Source organism: Poromitra crassiceps (assembly GCF_964638095.1).
Source record: "Poromitra crassiceps genome assembly, chromosome: 12".
Lineage (NCBI taxonomy): Eukaryota > Metazoa > Chordata > Actinopteri > Beryciformes > Melamphaidae > Poromitra > Poromitra crassiceps.
In genome coordinates this window covers 2759070-2782329 of record NC_139632.1, presented here as the reverse complement: position 1 = coordinate 2782329, position 23260 = coordinate 2759070, and the positions used below count along the sequence as shown (strand labels likewise).

General features: G+C 46.5%; 1 protein-coding gene across 4 annotated transcripts in view; it reads left to right on the top strand.

The window, feature by feature from the left end:
• Positions 1-4905: 4905 nt before the first annotated feature.
• Positions 4906-23260, top strand: part of tut4 (terminal uridylyl transferase 4) — a 60870-nt gene continuing 42515 nt past the window's right edge. For all 4 annotated transcript variants that reach the window (XM_083647520.1, XM_083647518.1, XM_083647519.1 and 1 more), the window contains exons 1-6: positions 4906-5215; positions 7569-7720; positions 9475-9591; positions 11368-11545; positions 18250-18338; positions 20306-20357. In XM_083647520.1, coding sequence (XP_083503646.1) covers positions 7580-7720; positions 9475-9591; positions 11368-11545; positions 18250-18338; positions 20306-20357 — 577 coding nt within the window. In that variant the 5' untranslated portion in view covers positions 4906-5215; positions 7569-7579. The remainder of the gene's footprint in view (positions 5216-7568; positions 7721-9474; positions 9592-11367; positions 11546-18249; positions 18339-20305; positions 20358-23260) is intronic.

The following is a 23260-nucleotide window of genomic DNA, read 5'->3' as shown; positions in this document are numbered from 1 at the left end:
TGTTCAATCATCTCAGCAAAAAAGAGAAATAATAGCACATAGCCTACATTGTCGATGAATCGGTTCATATATGTTTGATCGATCCAATTCTTAACAACGATTAATCGACTGTTGATTCATCATTAACATCCCTAGTTGTAGGTGTTGTTTAGCTGTAAATGTGAAGGCTATTTTGCTCACCCCCCCCCCATTTATTTAACTTATTTCAACGTTATTGTCTTAGGTGTCTCAGCGCCTGAATGAACCTACACTCAAGCCATGGGTGATCCTCACCTCCAGTGTGGCGGTGGAATGTGCTGACACATGCATGGCTGGCAGGTGGAATGTGCTGACACATGCATGGCTGGCAGGTGGAATGTGCTGACACATGCATGGCTGGCAGGTGGAATGTGCTGACACATGCATGGCTGGCAGGTGATATGTGCTGACACATGCATGGCTGGCAGGAATAGCGGAGTCGTGCACACATGTTCGGACGCTCCTTTTCTAAATGGAGGCAGCAGTACGGATACGGGGGAGCGCGACAGTGACCGATGTTCCGGCCTACTGGATGCTGCCCACTGATGTGGACAAGGTCCAGGCAGAGGTGGGCTTCAAAATCTGACTTCACCACAGGTGCAGGTAGGAAGAAGGCACTCGACCAGTGCATCAGTGGTGAGAGAAGGTCAGGGATACGATCCCTTGTTGGCTGCAGCATGACCCCAAAACCCACAGTCGCTGACCGGAAACCCCTACTGGAAATCATGCACACAGGTCTGTTTGCTTGTCTGGGAGACTGGGATGGAGGACTATTACAGTATCATCATTATGCAGACCCCGTTAAACCATGTGTAGTCCCAAAGTCCCTACAGAACCATGTGTAGTCCCAAAGTCCCTACAGAACCTTCAGAACCATGTGTAGTCCCAAAGTCCCTACAGAACCATGTGTAGTCCCAAAGTCCCTACAGAACCATGTGTAGTCCCAAAGTCCCTACAGAACCATGTGTAGTCCCAAAGTCCCTACAGAACCTTCAGAACCATGTGTAGTCCCAAAGTCCCTACAGAACCTTCAGAACCATGTGTAGTCCCAAAGTCCCTACAGAACCATGTGTAGTCCCAAAGTCCCTACAGAACCTTCAGAACCATGTGTAGTCCCAAAGTCCCTACAGAACCTTCAGAACCATGTGTAGTCCCAAAGTCCCTACAGAACCTTCAGAACCATGTGTAGTCCCAAAGTCCCTACAGAACCATGTGTAGTCCCAAAGTCCCTACAGAACCATGTGTAGTCCCAAAGTCCCTACAGAACCTTCAGAACCATGTGTAGTCCCAAAGTCCCAACAGAACCTTCAGAACCCAGGAAAGGATAGATGTGAAGTGTCTGTCCTGCAGCAGCACTGTGAGGGCCTCACACACGTGGTAGCAGTGACAGAGACAAAGGCAGCTGCAGTGGAAGCTCGGACAAGAGCACAACATGGATCCCCTGTTTGGTACACATCACGAGCAGGAAGAAGAACTGCTTCCAACATCCATGCTGTTGTGTCCACCTGTCTAGCCAGACCCAAAAACACAGCTACCACAAATTCCACCATGATGGGGGATGGAGCATGAGGATCCAGCTAGAGGGAGACCTAGCTGTCACACTGACACAATCCAAGCACAATGTAGGGTCCTAATCAATCCATCATTCCCTGAAGTTGGGGCACCCGCTGATGGGCTTATCCACATGTTGTGGCAAAGGGTTAGGGTTAGGGTTAGGTTAGGGTAACCCTGATGGGCTTATCCACATGTTGTGCCAAAGGCTGTCTCGAAATCAAGTACCGCCACACCATCCTGCAGGCCTGTGCAGATGGCAACAACTTTCATGTCCAGCTCACTGATGGGAAGTTGCACAGCTACTACAGCCCAAGTACAAATCCATGTCAGCCTGTCTCGCGGCGCCCTCTTGTGATGAAAGTCCAGAACTACAACACAGGAGAAACCATCATGGCATCAAGGTTGATCACCGGTAAGAGTTAACATACACTTTATCAATTATTATTTCCAAGTTGTATCTGGAAAAATCTAAAAAGTGGCACAAGAAAACTCAGCAGGCCATAGTAGAACAATCAAGAGAAAGCCTGATGAAGACCAGCGAGGTTGAAACAGTCTATGGTTGAAACGCATTGCGTTTTGTGCTGTTTATTTCATTATTTGATTGAAGATGTAGCTACATTGTTTGTAAAATGTTTCAGTATACACATGTACAGTACAATACATGTACATTACATTACAGTACAATACATGTACAGTACAATACTTTGTGATTAAATTCTGCTCCTAAATCCAAGTTGTATCTGAAAATTTTCATTTAATGACTGTTGAGTATTTGTGAATTTGACCTCTATGAGTTATTTTTTATTCATTTACTTTACCCATGTTTCCTGAAGAAGGAACCTGCATATCGCCACTTCTGTGCCTGTGCCTTTAGCCCCTCCTCTCTACCCTCACATAATCTGGCATTGATGAGAGGTAAGTGGTGGCAATGGTTTCCCTGGAGCATTGTGGGATATCTGTTCAATGAGAAAGATGGCCGCAGGGCTGAGCTGCTGTACCCTAATTACCTCACTAAAGTTATGAGTAAAACCCAGAACGTCTTGGACTTGGTTTCATTCACTGACACACACACACACACACACACACACACACACACACACACACACACACACACACACACACACACACACACACACACACACACACACACACACACACACACACACACACACACACACACACACACACACATAGTGAAAATGCTTAATTTCATGACAGTGTATAGGCTACTCAGGTGTTTACTGTACACAAATATGTCAGTCATGGTCTGGAGTTATGGAGCTATGTGATTTTACAGTACATAGAAAGTCAGAAAAACAACTTTTTCAAGGTCAGAATTGAGACTTTGACTATCAATTTCTCCAAAATGGCACCGTGAAAATGGCTCATTTCATGACCCACTTCCCACTTGGTGTTATACCCTCCCGGAACTATTAGGGTAATATGTATAAAAAAAAACTGCATTGTTGTCAATACTGCCTTCTGAAAAAGTGTGTGTGTGTGTGTGTGTGTGTGTGTGTGTGTGTGTGTGTGTGTGCGTGCGTGCGTGCGTGTGTGTGTGTGCGTGTGTGTGTGTGTGTGCGTGCGTGTGTGTGTGTGTGTGTGTGTGTGTGTGTGTGTGTGTGTGTGTCCACACTGACCTAAAGACCTCCCCGTATACCTGAATTGGGGAGTTTACGAGGAGCACATGAAGGCAGCATTTGACACGCCTCTTTACATCATCACTGGCCCTCCCACAATGCAGTGGGGGGGGGGATTAACATGGCGTCAATGGTAGCTGTTTTGACCAGGGCCGTGGGATTTGGAAAAGAATATGCCTAACAGGAATATGGAGCCAGCGAAACAATAGTTTGAAATATAACATTGATTTTAAACGTAAGTTAATATGTGTCCCTCTTTGCTGTAATTGTCGAAATCATTGTTGCTGTCTTTAATAGCTTGCTGATTTGTGGTAACCAGTGCCAGCATTATTTATCTCACGGTAGCTAGCTAGCTATAGATAACTCGGTACAGTAGGTAGCTAATGGACACAGCTAATAACGTTAGCCAATAGCAACTAAAGCTAAACAAACAGACCTCGGGAAGTAAATGCACAACTTTGCTAAAACGCAAGATATTAATTTTTAGTATACTGTTGATTTTCGTTGATACATTGATGACTCTATCTGGTGTTTATCTGCGAGTGGCACTGTGCGTAATCGCCCCCTTTCGTTTCTGTTTTGGAAGTTAAGCTAGCTACCAGCACACTGTACTGTCTGGCTGCTGGACTGATTATATGGTGAGTTTGGGGGTTCCGCTAAGACTCTGTCACTAACTATCTCGTTAGCATTTATATTGACTTATAGTAGTAACGTTACATGATACATGCATTTGGTCATTCAGCTTGACATCATTTGATAAGATGAAAAAGACCAGCACAATATTTAATTTAAAGTTTGTAATCTGGCAAATTAATGTAATTGACATGCCTGTCTTTCTAGATTTTTATTATTTTTTGCCTCCCTGGTCATCCTCAACGTGGTGTCATTGACTCCACCAGGGACACGAGCAGGAGGACAGCAGCAGGAGGATGGGGTGTTGTTGACTCCACCAGGGACACGAGCAGGAGGACAGCAGGAGGACAGCAGGAGGACGGGAGGCATGGATGAGTCCACAAGCCCAATAAAAACAGTCAAACCATCTCGCAACGAGGCAAGAGGAGCCAAGGTTTCCCCCGCCAAGCCAAATAAAGAGGCTCCAGCACAGAGAGAGGCCATCAAGTCTGCTGGCCGCAATAAGGAAAGCCTTAGTACTACAAAGTGTACCCACGACTTCGTGCTAATACGAAGTCGTGGGCCAGGCAAGACCTCCACAGAAACCCCACAAGACAAAGGGAGAGGAAAGCCCCGCAGGCTGACGGGGAGAACCAGCTCGGGGGAGAGAGGCAAAGGAAAAGTGGCAGGCCCACAGCAGCAGGTGGCAGCGCAGGCTCCTGACTCCCGGGCTTCTCTATCTGCAGGCCCACAGCAGCAGGTGGCAGCGCAGGCTCCTGACTCCCGGGCTTCTCTATCTGCACGCCCACAGCAGCAGGTGGCAGCGCAGGCTCCTGACTCCCGGGCTTCTCTATCTGCAGGCCCACAGCAGCAGGTGGCAGCGCAGGCTCCTGACTCCCGGGCTTCAGGCCCACAGCAGCAGGTGGCAGCGCAGGCTCCTGACTCCCGGGCTTCTCTATCTGCAGGCCCACAGCAGCAGGTGGCAGCGCAGGCTCCTGACTCCCGGGCTTCAGGCCCACAGCAGCAGGTGGCAGCGCAGGCTCCTGACTCCCGGGCTTCTCTATCTGCAGGCCCACAGCAGCAGGTGGCAGCGCAGGCTCCTGACTCCCGGGCTTCAGGCCCACAGCAGCAGGTGGCAGCGCAGGCTCCTGACTCCCGGGCTTCAGGCCCACAGCAGCAGGTGGCAGCGCAGGCTCCTGACTCCCGGGCTTCTCTATCTGCACGCCCACAGCAGCAGGTGTCAGAGCAGGCTCCTGACTCCCGGGCTGCTCTATCTGCAGGCAGGAGCCCCTCAGGTAGCAGAGAGAGCCGTTCTGCTGCAGTGCCCAGTACACCTGAGAAAGGCCGCACACAGCAGACCAAGGCCACTCTAGTGAAGGACAAGTCTCACAGTGGGTTTAGTTACAATCTTTCTTTTTATTAACAAATAACTCAAATAACTATACTATATTATCTTTTTGTGACAAATAGGTCTGTGTATAAATCAGGGTTGCCACAGTTCTAGAAAGTACTTGATAGTGCTTGGATTTAAGAAAAAATAATCAAGGACTTGACCTTGATTATTAATATCAAAAACTTGACGACCTCCTGTCGCCCCGGGGACGTTAAAAATAGCGTCGGGGACAATGAAAATTAATTTGGGGACGGGACGATAGTTGAAAAAATAAAAATAGCACACACACACACACACACACACACACACACACACACGTGCTCTGCTTGTTACAAAGAACGGCGATGAAAATGACACGAACGCAAATCCCTCCTCACAACACACACGCATACTAAACAAACATACGGGCAGAGAGACAGACAGAGTGGAGCTCATTGCGCAAAAAGTGTCTGAATCTTATCTATGGCTGCTTTACCTTTGTGATAGTTTAAGTTTAATTTGCTTGCGTCGGACTTTGGCAGTGCGAGAACGCATCGCTCCTAATCTGCCGTCATCCTGCCTCGTATTCCCAGGTGAGCGCGTTTCTGCTCCTTTTACCCCCACCTCTCTCCCTGCTTAAACCTCAACGCTGTGTGTGCGTGTCCCCACCTCTCTCACTGCTTAAACCTCAACGCTGTGTGTGCGTGTCCCCACCTCTCTCACTGCTTAAACCTCAACGCTGTGTGTGCGTGTCCCCACCTCTCTCACTGCTTAAACCTCAACGCTGTGTGTGCGTGTCCCCACCTCTCTCACTGCTTAAACCTCAACGCTGTGTGTGCGTGTCCCCACCTCTCTCACTGCTTAAACCTCAACGCTGTGTGTGCGTGTCCCCACCTCTCTCACTGCTTAAACCTCAACGCTGTGTGTGCGTGTCCCCACCTCTCTCACTGCTTAAACCTCAACGCTGTGTGTGCGTGTCCCCACCTCTCTCACTGCTTAAACCTCAACGCTGTGTGTGCGTGTCCCCACCTCTCTCACTGCTTAAACCTCAACGCTGTGTGTGCGTGTCCCCACCTCTCTCCCTGCTTAAACCTCAACGCTGTGTGTGCGTGTCCCCACCTCTCTCACTGCTTAAACCTCAACGCTGTGTGTGCGTGTCCCCACCTCTCTCACTGCTTAAACCTCAACGCTGTGTGTGTGCATGTCCCCACCTCTCTCACTGCTTAAACCTCAACGCTGTGTGTGTGCGTGTGTGTCCCTCTGTCCCTCTCACGCTCTTTCTCTGTCGCTCTCGCTCTCTCCGTCTGTCGGTCTCTCTCATTTGCGCACGCACAGACATTCAAATGACCCTTTTCAGGTGAATTTCAATAAAAAGGTTGATTATTGAACATCTAATCATTTGTATGATGTTTTATTTATGTTAAAGCTCACTTTGAATGATTTTAACTAATAATAATGTTAAATTCGGGACAGCTTAGATTTATTTTGGGACGTTCTGGGGATTCAGGCTATTCTCTGAGTTTGAGCCTCCGTAATCTCAAAATTCCCCTATTATCATTTTTGTATACGTCATCAGTAGTGCTGGGCCAAGCTTGATACAGACTAGTGATGCGCGGGCCGCAGTTATAACCGCGCTGACTGCGGATATCCCGCCCCGCGGGCGAAAATTAATATTAATTCTCTAGTCTATGACCGTATTTTAAGATTAATTTTTTGTCGGCCACATTGTTAGCCAACTATTGTGGAATAGCAGGACCCCCAAAGGACCCAAGGCAGTGGTAAACCAGAGCCATGCACTACGTCGAAGGGATATGCCTCCCCTCTTTGTCCATATATGCTCAAGGATGTCACCAGAACCTCACAGGAGTCTCTGCTGAAGACGCGCTCGTATTTTCCAATATGATCAGGCCAATCCAGTAAACTTAAAGCTATAGTGTTTTTTAGCCTAGTAAGCTACATGAGGGCAAGTGCTGACTGACATAATACAGCATGGAAGTTTATTTGGAGTCGACTGCAGCTAAAAACACTTGCTACTATGACACCACGCAGGTTACCCTCTACCTTCGTAAAGGGGCAAGGCTTGATGAGCTATTCAAGTCATTTGGTGAAAATTCCTGTATTTTTTCATATCGCAAAATATATTGCAATGTCAGTTTTTTCCAATATCGTGCAGCCCTAGTATATGTCACAAAATACACTCGTGCAAACATCTCTGTGAAATATTGGGCCATCATTTTGAAACATTTGTCGTTGAAAAGTGCTTAAAAAGCCCTTAAGTATCACTACAAAAAGAGTGGCAACCCTGATAAATGTTGCCTTAAATGAGCAAACGCATGTCTGGAACATTGATTTGTCTGGTTTGTTGTGTGCAGGGGCAAAGACTATGGCATTAATGAGTCAGTCTGTTGAAGAGGGCACAGATGTGGGGACTGTTCGGGAGGAAGGGACGCTGACGGAGCAACAGCTGGGCCTCCGGCAGGCAGAGGAGCGCCTTTACAGAGACTACATCCACCGACTGGTGAAGGTATGGAGACAATCCCTTCAGAATAGACACGGAAGGAGGGGAGGAGTTGGTGTTTTTCAAATGAGTTTCTGTCTGATGTCTTTAGGTTACTGGAACTTGCATAACGTCGCTGTCGTTCCAGGACCTCGAATGTGCCTTTTTTCACTTTTTTATTTTTTGTCATGAATCAATGCCATTGGTCACCCTTCACGTCTCTGTGTGGTTTTTAACAAATGCAACCAATGGAAAAGCATTAAAACGAGCTTGTGAGTAAATCTCGTAACGCCATTCGCCCTCAATCTGTCAGTCAAACCTCGAAATTCCCCCCCTACCTCCGTGTGTACCCCCCCACGCAGGACAATAAACCCGGAAAAGACACACGGCAGACGCGCTGTGTATTTCTCATATCGTTTTGACTAATCCTGGCTTCCTCTGACGTTAATATATCAATCAAATGTTTTCCAGTTATTCCTAGGCTGCAAACTTGTTTTAACATGCAAATCGGAGTGCTTTCTGACGAGAATAAATTAACGTTAATGTTACGTTATGTCAGACTATTTCTCACCCCATGCCAAAGCCCCCATTCGGCCATGAGAGGCGAGGGGGCAATGCTGCTGCTCCTGCGCGCGCCCCCGCGGCCTGGAGCTTGGGGGCTCGTGCATGAGTATGCGACTCTCTCCCGCTTGACTGGCCGTGAGAAAGCGCTTCCAAGTCGGACTGATAATATAAACAACATCATTTGAGCTTATCCAGGTAAGATATTAATAAAGTAATGACACATTCAGCGGGAAACTAACTATAATTAAGACATGTGCCAACTTGGACGACATTTGGTTCAGTAGTTTAAGAGCAAACAGGTTTTTTTTACTTCCTGAAAAGTTTCTGTTTTGGAAATTCGAGGTCCTGGAACGACAGCGGCGATAATCTATTTCGTAAAGGGTGGCCACTCGTGAAGGATTAGACGGTGTACAGTAGGGGTGGGGGAAAAAATCGATACACCACAGTATCGCGATATTTTGCCTGACGATATCGTATCGATATTTGGACAGATATTGCAAAAAAAAAAAAAAATTTTTTTTTTTTTTTTTTTTTTTGCAGGCCATGCCAGGCCACCGGGCTACTATAAACTTTAGTTCCAAGGCCAGCAGTAAACAAACGGTAGCATATTTTCATTTTGTTTTAACAGTAACAGTTTTGTCATAACAGTCATTTACAAATTCCCCAGTTACTGAATGGGCTGCACAAAATGTTTTGTGTAAGTGAAGTGAAGTTGCAAAAACTACATAAGTACAGTAGTCCACACACACATCCAGTTAAGGTGGACTGTAAGTAGACTGTAACAAACAGTTCAGTTTGTTAGGTGCATGCAACTATGACATGACTTTATGAAAGTTGTTGGTCTGTCTACTTGACAATGTTGCTGCAATAAAATGGTTGAAGTCAGATGTACAGACTGAAAAATTGTTCTTATATAAACCAGATGTTGACAAAGTTTTCCTTTGGGGACATCATTTGCAGTTGAAAAAGTAAGAAATCGCAATATATCGAAATATCGCAATATTCAATATATCGCAATATCGATATATCGCAATATCGAAAATATCGCAGTATCGCAATACTATCGTATCGTGACTCAAGTATCGTTTCAGTATCGTATCGTGGGCATCTGGTGATTCCCACCCCTAGTGTACAGCATTTTATTTGATGACTTTTACGTCTCTTGTTTTCACAGCAGTCCCCCGAGTACCCAAACTTTACGTCTCTTGTTTTCACAGCAGTCCCCAGAGTACCCAAACTTTCAGTACTTATGCAAGCTCTGTTCCGTGCACATTGAGAACATCCAGGGAGCACACAAACACATCAAGGAAAAGCGACACAAGAAGAACATAATGGTAAGTTTGTCTTTTCACTCATCCACGGCAGTGCAGGAAATGTAAAAAAAAAATTTTTGAGCAACTTTTGACCCACCGTCTAAAAACGTGGCATTTACAACATTTTGGGGGCACTTAAAAAATAGTAAAAGCATAGTGCAAACAACACTTCTTCTTCTGGCAACCAGCTTCAGGGCCTAAAATTTGGCGTGGGATTGCGGGTATCGTGCATATTTTCGGCAATTCCCACAAATTTAGAATTTATAATGCACGAGTTATAAGTCCCGCATTATAATGCGAGAACCGATGGGTTATTACTGAATACAGACCTCTCATGCTATACCCGAAATAAAACGTCCAGTCTACCCGCTAACGGCTAACAGGAGCTAACATTCTATTGAAGCGAATGGAGCGGACAGCGGGTAGCTAATTAGCTTTGGACCAAACATGGACTTGAGTTTAGCTTAGCTAGCTGCTGGACAGGGCCATGATCTGTTCAATAATAAGGGAAAAAATTGTGCATATTTACATAAAAAAAAAACATCAGTCAACATCATAACATCCAACATAATGTCTTTAATGTGAAGCAGACAACCTATTTAGTTGCAAGTAACATGACAATAAGCAGGGATGTAAACTAGTCACCTTTAGGTAACAGTCACCTTTTTCATCCCAAAATAGGGCACTTTTTTTTAAGGGACAGTGCATATTAATGAACAGTACAGACAGTACATGTAAATATGCCAGATTATAGCCCGAAGGCTAGTTTCCGTCTGCAGTCCCTTGGCAGGTTGATGTAATTCAGAAAATAAGCAAAGTGACAGAGAAAACACATACATGACATAGGAAATATACAATCTTAGTAATGGTACAATTAGTAAAAGGAGAGAAGAGGAAAAATAAATGATTAATGGTAAAAGATAGTACATGTGTGAGCATCCTGCATGGTCACACATGGTCACAGCAGGACTGGTTAAGTCTCAGCCACGCCTTTAGATGGCCCTTGAAGGTGACCAGACTGGAGCTTTTCCTTATAGAGGGAGGTAGGCTGTTCCATACCGTGCATCCTCTAAAGGACAGCACATTTTGACCAAACAAGGTTCTTCTAAGTGGAACCTTACAGTCTCCGTTCGTGACGGCTCTGATGAATGATTCGATTTTGTGTCTGCCCTGGTAACTGTCACCTTTTTCACTATCCATGACTTTTCCATCCCTGAGTAAGAGTCTAAATTACTAAGCCTTTTGTCATTGTGTTTTATCTGCAGACTAAGCAGCCATAGGCTTTCGGTTGTATTAAAGCCTTTATTTCTTGTATTGAGTGATACACTAAAACACTCATATCATAGATACCCCAAGTGTGCTTAGGTTGAGCACTTTTCTTAAATACAAAAACGTGAAATTATTATTGGTTATCGTAGCCGTTATTAGACAGGAAAAGCATATTTACCAGTTATTGTATCGGCTGAAAACCCCCCCAAAGTCTATAAATCCCCGTATCTGAAGAACATACGGGGGGAATTCCCCCCAGTTTGCAAAGTGAATTTTAGGCCTGAGCTTGCAGGTGTTGAGTGTGTGTTAGAGATAGAAATGGAAATTAAATTAAAATTATCAAAATATTGGGGTCAATTTTTGCCCCTGGATCATGGTTTTTAGGGGCAATATGAGATTTATTGGGGCATTTTTGCCCTTGACCCTGGCTATTCCTACACTGATCAGGAGGACTGGTGCTGCCAGGAAAAGGAAAGATCAAAAGCAAAGACTTTTGAATGAAGCGTTTTACTGCTTTTGCTATTTCAGGAGAAACAGGAGGAGAATGAGCTGCGTGCCCTGCCGCCCCCTTGTCCTGCCCAGCTGAGGGCAGTGGACTTATCTGTCCTGGACACAGCCAAGCAACAGGGGATCTCTGAAGAGGACTTCCAGGTTCGGCAGGCAGTGGTCCACAGGATGGAGCAGACCATCCAGCAGCACCTCTCAGGTAGTCCTCCACTCACCCTGGTCCATGTTTTGATCCAACAAGTACTCTGGAAGAGGAGCGTTGCTTTTCAGAGCAGTTTGTATAAATCCCCCCTATGTGAAGTATGTAGGGGGAATTCCCCCCAATTTGCAGAAGGAATTTTAGGCCCTGATTTGTTCAATAACAGTGTTCTGTTTCATTCCTTCACTGACTGCCAGTGGCAGTTAATGCATTGTGAATATATGACCTCGCGCTCCGCGCAGGTGAGTTTTTTTTTATCCAAACGAAGTCCCGTACATGACGTGGGGCTACGTGTCGTGCACATCCCCGCTATAAATAGCGTGCCGTAACCCACTACTGCCATCTTTGATCGTCTCGCTTTTAACCGAACGTACTATCGCAGGTTAAGTTTGCTCCAGGAGATCCGTGTGCGGTTCTCTAGTGATCGCAGGCAGAAGGAGAGGTAAGTTGGCCTACGCACCTGTGACCTGTGAGGTCGGAGTGCATTTCGTTGCCGTCTGACACCGCGGACAGAGAGGAGGCGCATGAGCCGCGAAGCACATCTCCCGCACGAGGAGGCGCCTGGCTGTCCACACGAGGAGCGCATTTCTCCATGCCGGGCAAGCGACTCTGCTCGTCTTCATCTTTTGCTTTCCCATACTGGTTTGGTCTCTCTCTCTCTCTGTCCCTCTCTCGCTCTGTTGTGCCGGATGAGCACCTGAAAGCCCACTTGAGATAGTAACGTCACTCCCACCTCTCTCTCTCTTCCCCCCTCCCTCCCTCTCTCTTTCTGAATTGATGTGTGAATAGAGAGCCATAGTGAAACGTCACTTCCTGCTTTCTCCCTGTACCAGCGCTGTGAAAAATATGAATGGCGGTGGACGGAGAATAAGGTTACTTTTCTGATCCCGTTTGAATTGCGCCACGGGGTGCCAACGCTAATTTTGTCCATTTAAAACATAACTTTGCATCTCAAGAAAGTCACAGTTAGTCGTCAAACTGAAACGTAGGGGTTAGTTTCGTATAAAAACTACATAGCTCGTAGAGCTGTGCATCTTCACTGATCTCACGATTCGATACGATTCGATTATACAAGTCTACGATTCGATTCGATTCGATTATACGATGCATCTTAAATCGATGCATCACTTTTTCCGCAATACATGATTTATTTTTTCTCACTTTCTTTTTTCTCACTGTGTGGCTACTTTTAAAATAAAAGTGCATTTGGAATTGCATTGTATTATGATCCATAATTAAAATAAACAACTGCATGTACTTACATTCTATTTTATTTGATTATTATTATTATTATTATTATTTTTTTTTAATAATCGATTTTTGATATTTGTTAATCGATTCAGAATCGTCCTATTAAGCATCACGATGCATCTCTGAATCGATTATTTTCGGCAGCTCTAATAGCTCGTGGAAGCTCGTGGCATGTCGCCGGTCTTCAGCTTTGCCGAAAGTCGCAGTTTGTCGCCAAACTTTATAACTAGAAGTTATAAATCAGAAAGACTACATGCACCGTCGCCTAAGTGACGTCACTTTCTTTACCGGCAAAGCTGAAGACCGGCGACATGCCACGAGCTTCCATGAGCTGTGCAGTTTTTATACGAAACTAACCCCTACGTTTCAGTTTGACGACAAACTGTGACTTTCTTGACATGCAAAGTTACGTTTTAAATGGACAAAATTAGCGTTGGCACCCCGTGGCGCAATTCAAACGTGATCAGAAAAGTAACCTTATTCTCCGTCCACCGCCATTCATATTTTTCACAGCGCTGGTACAGGGAGAAAGCAGGAAGTGACGTTTCACTTTGGCTGTCTATTGACTCAAACCCCCACCTCGTATTGCCACCTGTTTCTCTCTCTCTCTCTCTCTCTCTCTCTCTCTCTCTCTCTCTCTCTCTCTCTCTCTCTCTCTCTCGCTCTCTCTCGCCCTGGAGTCCACAACTCAGTGTCTGCTGTGCTTCTCCATAGCGGAGGCCAGCGCCCCACTGGGCATGGACGCTCTCGCCAACACTTGGCAGCGGGGTCTCCTGTATGCGTTCCCTCCGATCCCCCCGATAGGGCTCACACTTCACAGGGTCCTCTTGGTGGCCACCCAGGTGGCCAGTCAGGACATGGTTCTCTGTGCTCCTCAGGCTGGTGGACATGGACCCATGGCAGCTCCCAGTGAGGACGGACCTCCTGTCCCAGCTGGACGGGAAAGTTTGGCATCCGGATCCGAGCCACCTTCAACTTTGGGTATGGTCCATTGAGAGGGACCGGTCGCTCTTGATGGACCTCGGACCCTCGAAAACGCACGGGCTCCTTCCACCAGGATGGTTCCTTCCACCATGGTGCCGAGACAGGACGTTGGACCCGGCCTCCTGACCTGTACAGGATCACATACTGCTGTACCTGCAGTGTCTGTTTGATGCTGGTCAGGCTGCCTCAGTACAGGATCATATACTGCTGTACCTGCAGTGTCTGTTTGATGCTGGTCAGGCTGCCTCAGTACAGGATCATATACTGCTGTACCTGCAGTGTCTGTTTGATGCTGGTCAGGCTGCCTCAGTACAGGATCATATACTGCTGTACCTGCAGTGTCTGTTTGATGCTGGTCAGGCTGCCTCAGTACAGGATCATATACTGCTGTACCTGCAGTGTCTGTTTGATGCTGGTCAGGCTGCCTCAGTACAGGATCATATACTGCTGTACCTGCAGTGTCTGCTTGATGCTGGTCAGGCTGCCTCAGTACAGGATCATATACTGCTGTACCTGCAGTGTCTGTTTGATGCTGGTCGGGCTGCCTCAGTACAGGATCATATACTGCTGTACCTGCAGTGTCTGTTTGATGCTGGTCGGGCTGCCTTGATCTTGAAGGTGTACGTGGCAGCTATATCCTTCAACCACGCTCACGTTGGTGGCACACCAGCGGGTCGACAGTATTGGGTGGTGCAGTTCCTGCGTGGTGGCAGGAGACTGCAGCCCCCCAGGGTGAAGCGGACTGCAGCATGGGACCTGCTGCTGGTCCTGCAGGCCTGGGGTGGGGAGCACCACTGGTCCTGCAGGCCTGGGGTGGGGAGCTCCACTGGTCCTGCAGTCCTGGGGTGGGGAGCTCCACGTGCTGCTGGTCCTGCAGTCCTGGGGTGGGGAGCTCCACGTGCTGCTGGTCCTGCAGGCCTGGGGTGGGGAGCTCCACGTGCTGCTGGTCCTGCACGCCTGGGGTGGGGAGCTCCACTGGTCCTGCAGGCCTGGGGTGGGGAGCTCCACTGGTCCTGCACGCCTGGGGTGGGGAGCTCCACGTGCTGCTGGTCCTGCAGTCCTAGGGTGGGGAGCTCCACTGGTCCTGCAGGCCTGGGGTGGGGAGCTCCACTGGTCCTGCAGGCCTGGGGTGGGGAGCTCCACTGGTCCTGCACGCCTGGGGTGGGGAGCTCCACTGGTCCTGCACGCCTGGGGTGGGGAGCTCCACTGGTCCTGCAGGCCTGGGGTGGGGAGCTCCACTGGTCCTGCACGCCTGGGGTGGGGAGCTCCACTGGTCCTGCACGCCTGGGGTGGGGAGCTCCACGCGCTTTCTATCAGCCCTACATGCCTTCGGTGGAAGGCGGATGGCTCTGGGGCGACACTGTGGACGAATATCTCTCTTGCCCAAGGTTTTGTTCCCCAATCATATTAACCACACCATAGAGGTGGAGGTGTACCATCCTCCCAGCCAGGGGAGAGGGCAGTTTGGCTGTGTCCAGTCCAGGCATTGTGGCTGTACATTGAGGCACCGCAGTGCTTTAGATGCTCAGAGCAGCTGTTTTTCTGCTACGGTGGGAAAAACAGGCACGGTCTAAACAGGCACAGGCACGGTCTAAACAGGCACGGTCTAAACAGGCACGGTCTAAACAGAGGCACGGTCTAAACAGGCACGGTCTAAACAGAGGCACGGTCTAAACAGGCACGGTCTAAACAGAGGCACGGTCTAAACAGGCACGGTCTAAACAGAGGCACGGTCTAAACAGGCACGGTCTAAACAGAGGCTCGGTCTAAACAGAGGCACGGTCTAAACAGAGGCACGGTCTAAACAGGCTCGGTCTAAACAGGCACAGGCACGGTCTAAACAGGCACGGTCTAAACAGAGGCACGGTCTAAACAGAGGCACGGTCTAAACAGGCACGGTCTAAACAGAGGCACGGTCTAAACAGAGGCACGGTCTAAACAGGCACGGTCTAAACAGAGGCACGGTCTAAACAGGCACGGTCTAAACAGAGGCACGGTCTAAACAGAGGCACGGTCTAAACAGGCACGGTCTAAACAGAGGCACGGTCTAAACAGGCACGGTCTAAACAGAGGCACGGTCTAAACAGAGGCACGGTCTAAACAGGCACGGTCTAAACAGGCACGGTCTAAACAGGCACGGTCTAAACAGGCACGGTCTAAACAGAGGCACGGTCTAAACAGGCACGGTCTAAACAGAGGCACGGTCTAAACAGGCACAGGCACGGTCTAAACAGGCACGGTCTAAACAGGCACGGTCTAAACAGGCACGGTCTAAACAGAGGCACGGTCTAAACAGGCACGGTCTAAACAGAGGCACGGTCTAAACAGAGGCACGGTCTAAACAGGCACGGTCTAAACAGAGGCACGGTCTAAACAGAGGCACGGTCTAAACAGAGGCACGGTCTAAACAGAGGCACGGTCTAAACAGAGGCACGGTCTAAACAGAGGCACGGTCTAAACAGAGGCACGGTCTAAACAGAGGCACGGTCTAAACAGAGGCACGGTCTAAACAGAGGCACGGTCTAAACAGAGGCACGGTCTAAACAGAGGCTCGGTCTAAACAGAGGCTCGGTCTAAACAGAGGCTCTTCCATTGGATTGTGGACACAATCAAGCAGGCTTATGAAGTTGGAGGTAAACCTGCCTCCTCTGATATTGTCTGTCATTCTATCAGGAGTGTGGCCACGTCCTGGGCGGCAATGAGCGGGATGTCCCTGTCTGAGATCTGGACTGCTCCTTGCACGTTCTCGAGGTTCTATCATCTTAATGTGGCCTCTGGGTCCACACTGGCATCTGCCATCCTGCCGTTGGCTTCTACGATGGACCAGTAGGTTTTATTTTATTTTATCTCTTTTATTTTATTTAACCTTTATTTAACCAGGCAAGTCATTAAGAACACATTCTTATTTACAATGGCGACCTGGCAAAAGGCAGGGCCTCTTGAGGGAGAGGGACTAAAGAAAAAAATAAAATACAAATAATTTAAAATGACGACAAGGCACATCCAGTATCAGGACATATACAACACATCCTATACTTACGCCCCACACGTTAGTTGGTATCGTGTATGACAGCAACAATACCTGAGCATAAATAATCTAACACACAAACATAGTTTGTAGCATCAACATTATAAAGGAGACAAAAAACAAACTGTTCACAAGCAATGAGCAACTGACGAGTAGACAGCACATACTACAGAGTAGACAGCACACACTACAGAGTAGACAGCACACACTACAGAGTAGACAGCACACACTGTAGTAGTAGGCTGTGAAGAGAGCGCATGAGGTAATTAAAAGAAATCAGAGAGCGAGTCTACTAGTCTAGCCGTATCTGCAAGCCGTGTGCGCACCTGCTGCACTACTACGTTTAGTAGCCTACTACTGCAACATGGCCAATTGAGAGTGCATGAGAATAAATGGGGAAGAATAAGAACTGTTTCTGTAGCCTGCCTAGTAGTGCCTACCTCTATACCTGCTACCTTCATTTTAAACACTGCGGTCATGCCATCCGCACTTTGGGGAAGCGTAGTCGCGCTATCTGAAGACCATGGATTAATTGAAGAAAGACCGACATGAAAGCAGCAGCGCAACTCATCCAGAGCAGTATAGTAGGCCTAGGCTACAACTGTTGTCACGCACGGCAGCATGTGAGTGTCTGTGTGTGTGTGTGAGAGAGAGACAGAGAGGGGGGAGAGAGACAGAGTTATTAGCTACTTTGCACACCTTGGAAGCTCCGCTGTGCTCCTCCTGAGTCCGGAGACATATTACATTAAATTGGCCGTTGCGGGCTGCTGGGTTGGGCTGGGTTCGGAATTTTCAGATATTTTAACGGGCCGGGCGGGGCGGACTGGCTCCAATGATGGGTTGGGTTGGGGCGGGCCTTAAAAAACCCTGACCCGCGTATCACTACAGCACACACTACAGAGTAGACAGCACACACTACAGAGTAGCACATGCCGGCATTAGAACAAGCAAAAGAACAAGTGAGCACCAAACTATAAACAGCAAGACAAAACAGCAGAGAGCAGAGATATCAGAGGGTGGAAAAGCAGTTGCATGACTCCGTAAGAGAAACCACAGGTAAGTGGGTTTCCTCGTGATGCGCTGGTATAAGTCATTCACAATGTATGAACTGCCACTGGCAGTCAGGAAGGAATGAAACAGAACGGAAGTTACGGATGTAACTGTGGTTCTGTGAATTCCTGGATGACTGCCAGTCATGCCGGTCACTCGGAACCTTCTGGGCGAGAAGCTCCTGAGAATGGCGGCAGTGGGTTACGGCACGCTATTTATATCGGGGACGTGCGCCTTAACCCCACGTCACGTACGTGACTTCGTTTGTAAAAAAAAACTCGCCTGCACGGAGCGCGAGGTCATATATTCACAATGTATTAACTGCCACCGGCAGTCATCCAGGAATTCACAGAACCACAGTTACATCCGTAACTTCCCTTTGGTTTTCCAGCTTGTTCCCTCCGTCTTTATGGATCATGTCTTACCCGATTTGCCTTCAAGACAAGTGATCTCAACATTGATGTCACCTACCCTTCCTCAGTAAGTCTACTTGTTTACACGGTCACAAAATAGTGCATCCATATTATTCATTGTTTTTTCCATCGTAACTGTAAATATCCAGAAGATCATTTAACCCAGTGATACTCAACTTGCGGCCCGGGGGCCAGATGCGGCCCTCGAAAGGGTGCAGAGCGCCCCCCCCCCGACATTTTCCAATTCACATTGAAAACGAATGTTAAATAAAGTTTGACTGAGCTCCAGCTCAATTGTAAAATATGGACATCTGCTCGCCAGCTAGGCACTTACAGTAAGTATTATGTACTTAACTAACTTAACTATCTGTGTGCAAACAATTGTGAGACTAAAACTCCGGCTGACACCCCAAAAACCTACAATCCACTACAGAAAAATGAACATTCATGTTTTTTTATTAACTCAAGTGAAATCAAGTGACATACAAGTCAGATAAACAGAGTCACCAGTGACACACTTTAAGTGCTCTCCTGCTACCAATGTACATGTAAAAAAATTGATAGATAAATAAATGAATAAAAATCTCTTATTTTCACACAATTTGAAATCACACATTTTATCAGTGAAATACTGTAATTTATAGATTCATTATGCTATAACTTATTTTTTTACTGATACTTATCCTTAAATTAACCCAGTGGCACTCATATTCTGGTTTATTTAAAGAAAAACATTTTGGCTAGTCGAAATTCTAATTGGCTGGTAACTTTAAAATCTAGCAGCCATATTGGCTGTGGTGATCAAAAAAGTTAATTTCAAGCCCTCATTGTTAAAGCCACAGCACAGTAAAGACACTATGTAATGTGATGTTTTCTTCATACATCTAGCCTCTTAAATTTGCTCTCAAAGTGAACCAGATTCATGCATTTTTACTTTGAAAAGTACAAAAATGTCTAAGGATCCAAGTTCCACCCACCACAATCTCTCCAAATCCTGTGGGAAATAAACACATTATTAGTTGTACACAGTATTGTTCTAACAAATGTACAGCTCAGTGGCCTTGTGGTCTGAGTGTCCGCCCTGAGACTGGGAGGTTGTGAGTTCGATCCCCGGGCCGAGTCATACCAAAGACTATACAAATGGGACCCATTGCCTCCCTGCTTGGCACTCAGCATCAAAGGGTTGGAATTGGGGGGTTAGATCACCATATGATTCCCGAGCGCGGCGCACGCTGCCGCTCACCGCTCCCCCAGGGGATGGGTCAAATGCGGAGAACAAATTTCGCACACTCAGGTGTGTGACAATCAGTGGGACTTTACCTTACTTTACTTTACTTACATTGCCCGTTTGTGTTTTGCAATATGGATATTGTTTTATTTATAATTAAATTGAGCATTGGGCCTTTATAAGAATGTTTATTTGTATTATTTCAATTGGCACACTCATGGATACATATTTGAGGTTTGTTTATTAATTGGGGGGAAAGGACCACTGGAACAAACGCTGCGAACATGATCCGGCTCAAAAGTTTGGGCAACTCCCTGCATGTGCAGAGTCTATGAGGAAGCAACATGTAGTGTGACTGGGTTAATGGGTTAAGCGTGCTTACTATCTGTAGCATTTTTAAACACCAATATGTGATTGTCAAAATAACTTGAGACGTTGGTATAATTCCCTTAAACAAATAAACCATGGTGAAGACGATTGGTATAGCATCACGCCAGTGGTATTGTTAGTGCTAGTATTTGTCCAAATTAAGACCACATTTTCCATAAACCCTGTTGCTTTCTGTCACAAAAAGGATGTTGCCACTAAGAGCAGCATCCCTCTTCCTGTTTTGTGCTGTAAAGCAATCTCGTTCTCCTCAATTATACTAGTGTGTAAAATTGATCCTCATTATGATTGATTGATTGATGATTTGTGACAGTGTGTTGAATGTTAAACATAAGGACTTTGGTGAAAAGGGCAGAGTCAGCTGTGATGTTTGGTGTTGTTGATGTTCTCATTTTCTCTTGCTACTTTTGTGTGTTCAGATGACGCAACCAGATGTGTTGATTCAAGTGCTGGAAATCCTAAAGAACCGCTGTAAGTCTTACAGCCTATTAACATTTCCATTTCAAACTTTCCATGAGTTGAAACACGTACAAGTGGTCTTAAAGCAGCTACGAGCAAGATTTTCGATTGTTATTCAACAGTCGAAATTTGATATCGATGCATCACATCTTACCTCTAATAGTAGACGAGACCAACGGCGAGTAGTCTCGCTTGAACCCCGAGTGAATCGGCCAGTTTTGTCTTGACGATTAGTCTGTCTGCGGCCGGGGCAGGTCAGGAAGTGAAATGAAACGGTTTGCGGCAGCCACTTCGGCCATAACCACAAAATAACAAAATAACTTCCAAACAAACTGTTAGAATATAACGAGAGATGTTCACGAGAGTAGCAAGCCCCTGGATGTAGCGAGAATGGCGTTCTCCGTGTTTATGGTCTGTTGCTAGGCAGAGCGAAACGGTTGAAGGCAGGCAGCTGCCGTAAACCGTTTCGTTTCACTTCCGGGTTTATCCGGCCCGCCGGTAGACAGACACAGACTCTATAATCATCAAGAGAGCAATCTCCGATTCACACGGCTTTGGTCTCAGCTACAATTATAGGTAAGATGTGATGCATCAATATTATAATTATACTGTTTAATAACAATCTGAAATCTTGCTCGTAGCTGCTTTAAGTTGTACAACAATTAAGAACAATCAAGACAAAAGGGTTTGTCTTGATTGTTCTTAATTGTTGTATTTGCCTTGTTGATACAAATGTCTGAAAAGATTTGCAAATGAGCCTTTTCAGAACATTTTCAGAATGCTTAAGGTTAGGGATGCTCCGATCGATCGGCCAGCGCTCGGAATTGGCCCATTTTCGGCTTAAATGTGAGATCGGAGAATTCCGATATTGCTTTATTTGTGCCGTTTGCAGAAAAACGATTGATACAAAACCAGTGAGGCATTTCTAGGTGGAGTTGTGGTCAAAATGGTCGCATGCCAAGTCCAACACAGCTAAAAGATCTTGGCGGTGTCATGAAGTGTGTGTGAGACAGAGATACAACACATGGCATCTGTAATGTATGCCAGGATTGGATAAGTACCTTCTGGGAGAAGCAACTACTGTAGCAATCCTTGCTGCAGGTCAGGAGGACCGCAGCTCCGCTCGTCATGTCTTCACATGTTTACTAGTTTATCCACGCTGAGTTCACTGTTTGGTGAGTGTCAGAGACCCATGCTACTTCACCACGGCTAGTCGGAACGTTAGCTCTTAACGTGACTTTATAATGCACTTAGCTTGCTGCATGTAGCATTAACTACGAAACAGCCACGGCTCGTTAACATTAGTTTGTCTTGCTCGTCTTTACTTGTCTTATCCTTGTAATAACATCAGTGCGACACAAAATGATGTAAACAATGGTTCTGGATGTTAGTTAGCTAATTGCATTGAACCCTAAACTAATGTTATCAAGACTGCAAGAAACTGAGCTATCTTTGGAGGGTCGGGTTGCCAGATACAGCAATGGTTTCAGCCTAAAGACTGTTCAAAAACCGCCAAACGCACACAAAATCGCCCAAGCAAATGCAGGTCTATGGAAACAATCTGGCAACATGGAGTCTGAGGCGTCTACAAGCCCAACGTAAGCACATGGTTTTGTTTACAAACATGTAAATATTGAGATAGGAAAAAAAGAAAACATGGATATGTTTTATTAACCAGGACTTTCATGGATGAAGTGCATGTAAAATGGAAACTGTTGGACCTATAATACAGCTATAAAAGCTGCTATAATGGGGGAAATGTTATAATATATGGTATAATACTGCTATAGCCTAGCCTGGGTAAACCCATCCCCCACGTGACCTGCTCTCAGACCTGTTCTCAGTCACTATGGTCTGGTCCCCCGCCTGTGCTAAACGATTTCATGCGGTTGTTGGCCCCCCCCCGATAGACCGCTCCATTACGCAACCGTCATCCAACCAGCTTTGTGCACAGAGCACATGCGCAGTGCAGCAGATGGCGTCATCGCTCTGCGACCTTTGTTGTTAGCAAGCGAGCTAACACTTTTCATTTCAGTACTGCTAGCACGCAAATGGTTACAACCAGCTACAAGAAGAGAGAACATCGCGTGACGGTGGTCAGGGAATGAAAGAGGAACAGGACAACTGTACACGGACCCAAACCTCGATCCCTGCTGCAGATGGCCGCAGATCTGGAGAGATATTTGTGGCTGTGAAGAACAGTCATCATCTATACAGCTGCTGCCAACCTGATGAGGAAACAGGCGTGCTTGTTATGCTGGACACTGAATGCCAGACTGCAGACTTCATCCTCCAGTGCTGTTCGCCTCAGGACTTGAAGGCCTAACGTTGTACCATGGACTGTATACATTCTGTGCTAATAATGCTAGCATGCTAACATCCTTTTCACACACACACACTGAATATACCGAAATGCTAGATTTGATCATGGACTTAACGCTAATGTTAATCAAAAACGGCCGCAGTCATAACGGTAAGGTGTGTTTGACCTAATTGAAATATTAACGTTAATGCCCTCACATTTCAGCGTGGTTACAGATAAACCTATTTAACGCTAGCTAGCTACAGTAGATTTTTGGAGGCGTTAATGTGAATGTCATGACGTAGTGAGCGTAGTATTATACTGTATATTATACATAATCCAGATGTAACCTAGCTATAGCTAGACGTTAAGAGGTTAGCGTGAATGCGACTGAGACCTGACATTACTGGCTTGATATCATATTCCAGATGCAACCTAGCTAGATAAGCTCCACACGGCTGTATGAGTAGCTACAATCAAATGTATCAAGCCTTGATATCATATTCCAGATCCAACCTAGCTAGCTAGATGTTAAGAGGTAGGAATATACCGAAATGCTAGACTTGATCGTGGACTTAATGTTAATCCAAAACGGCCACACTCATAACGTTAA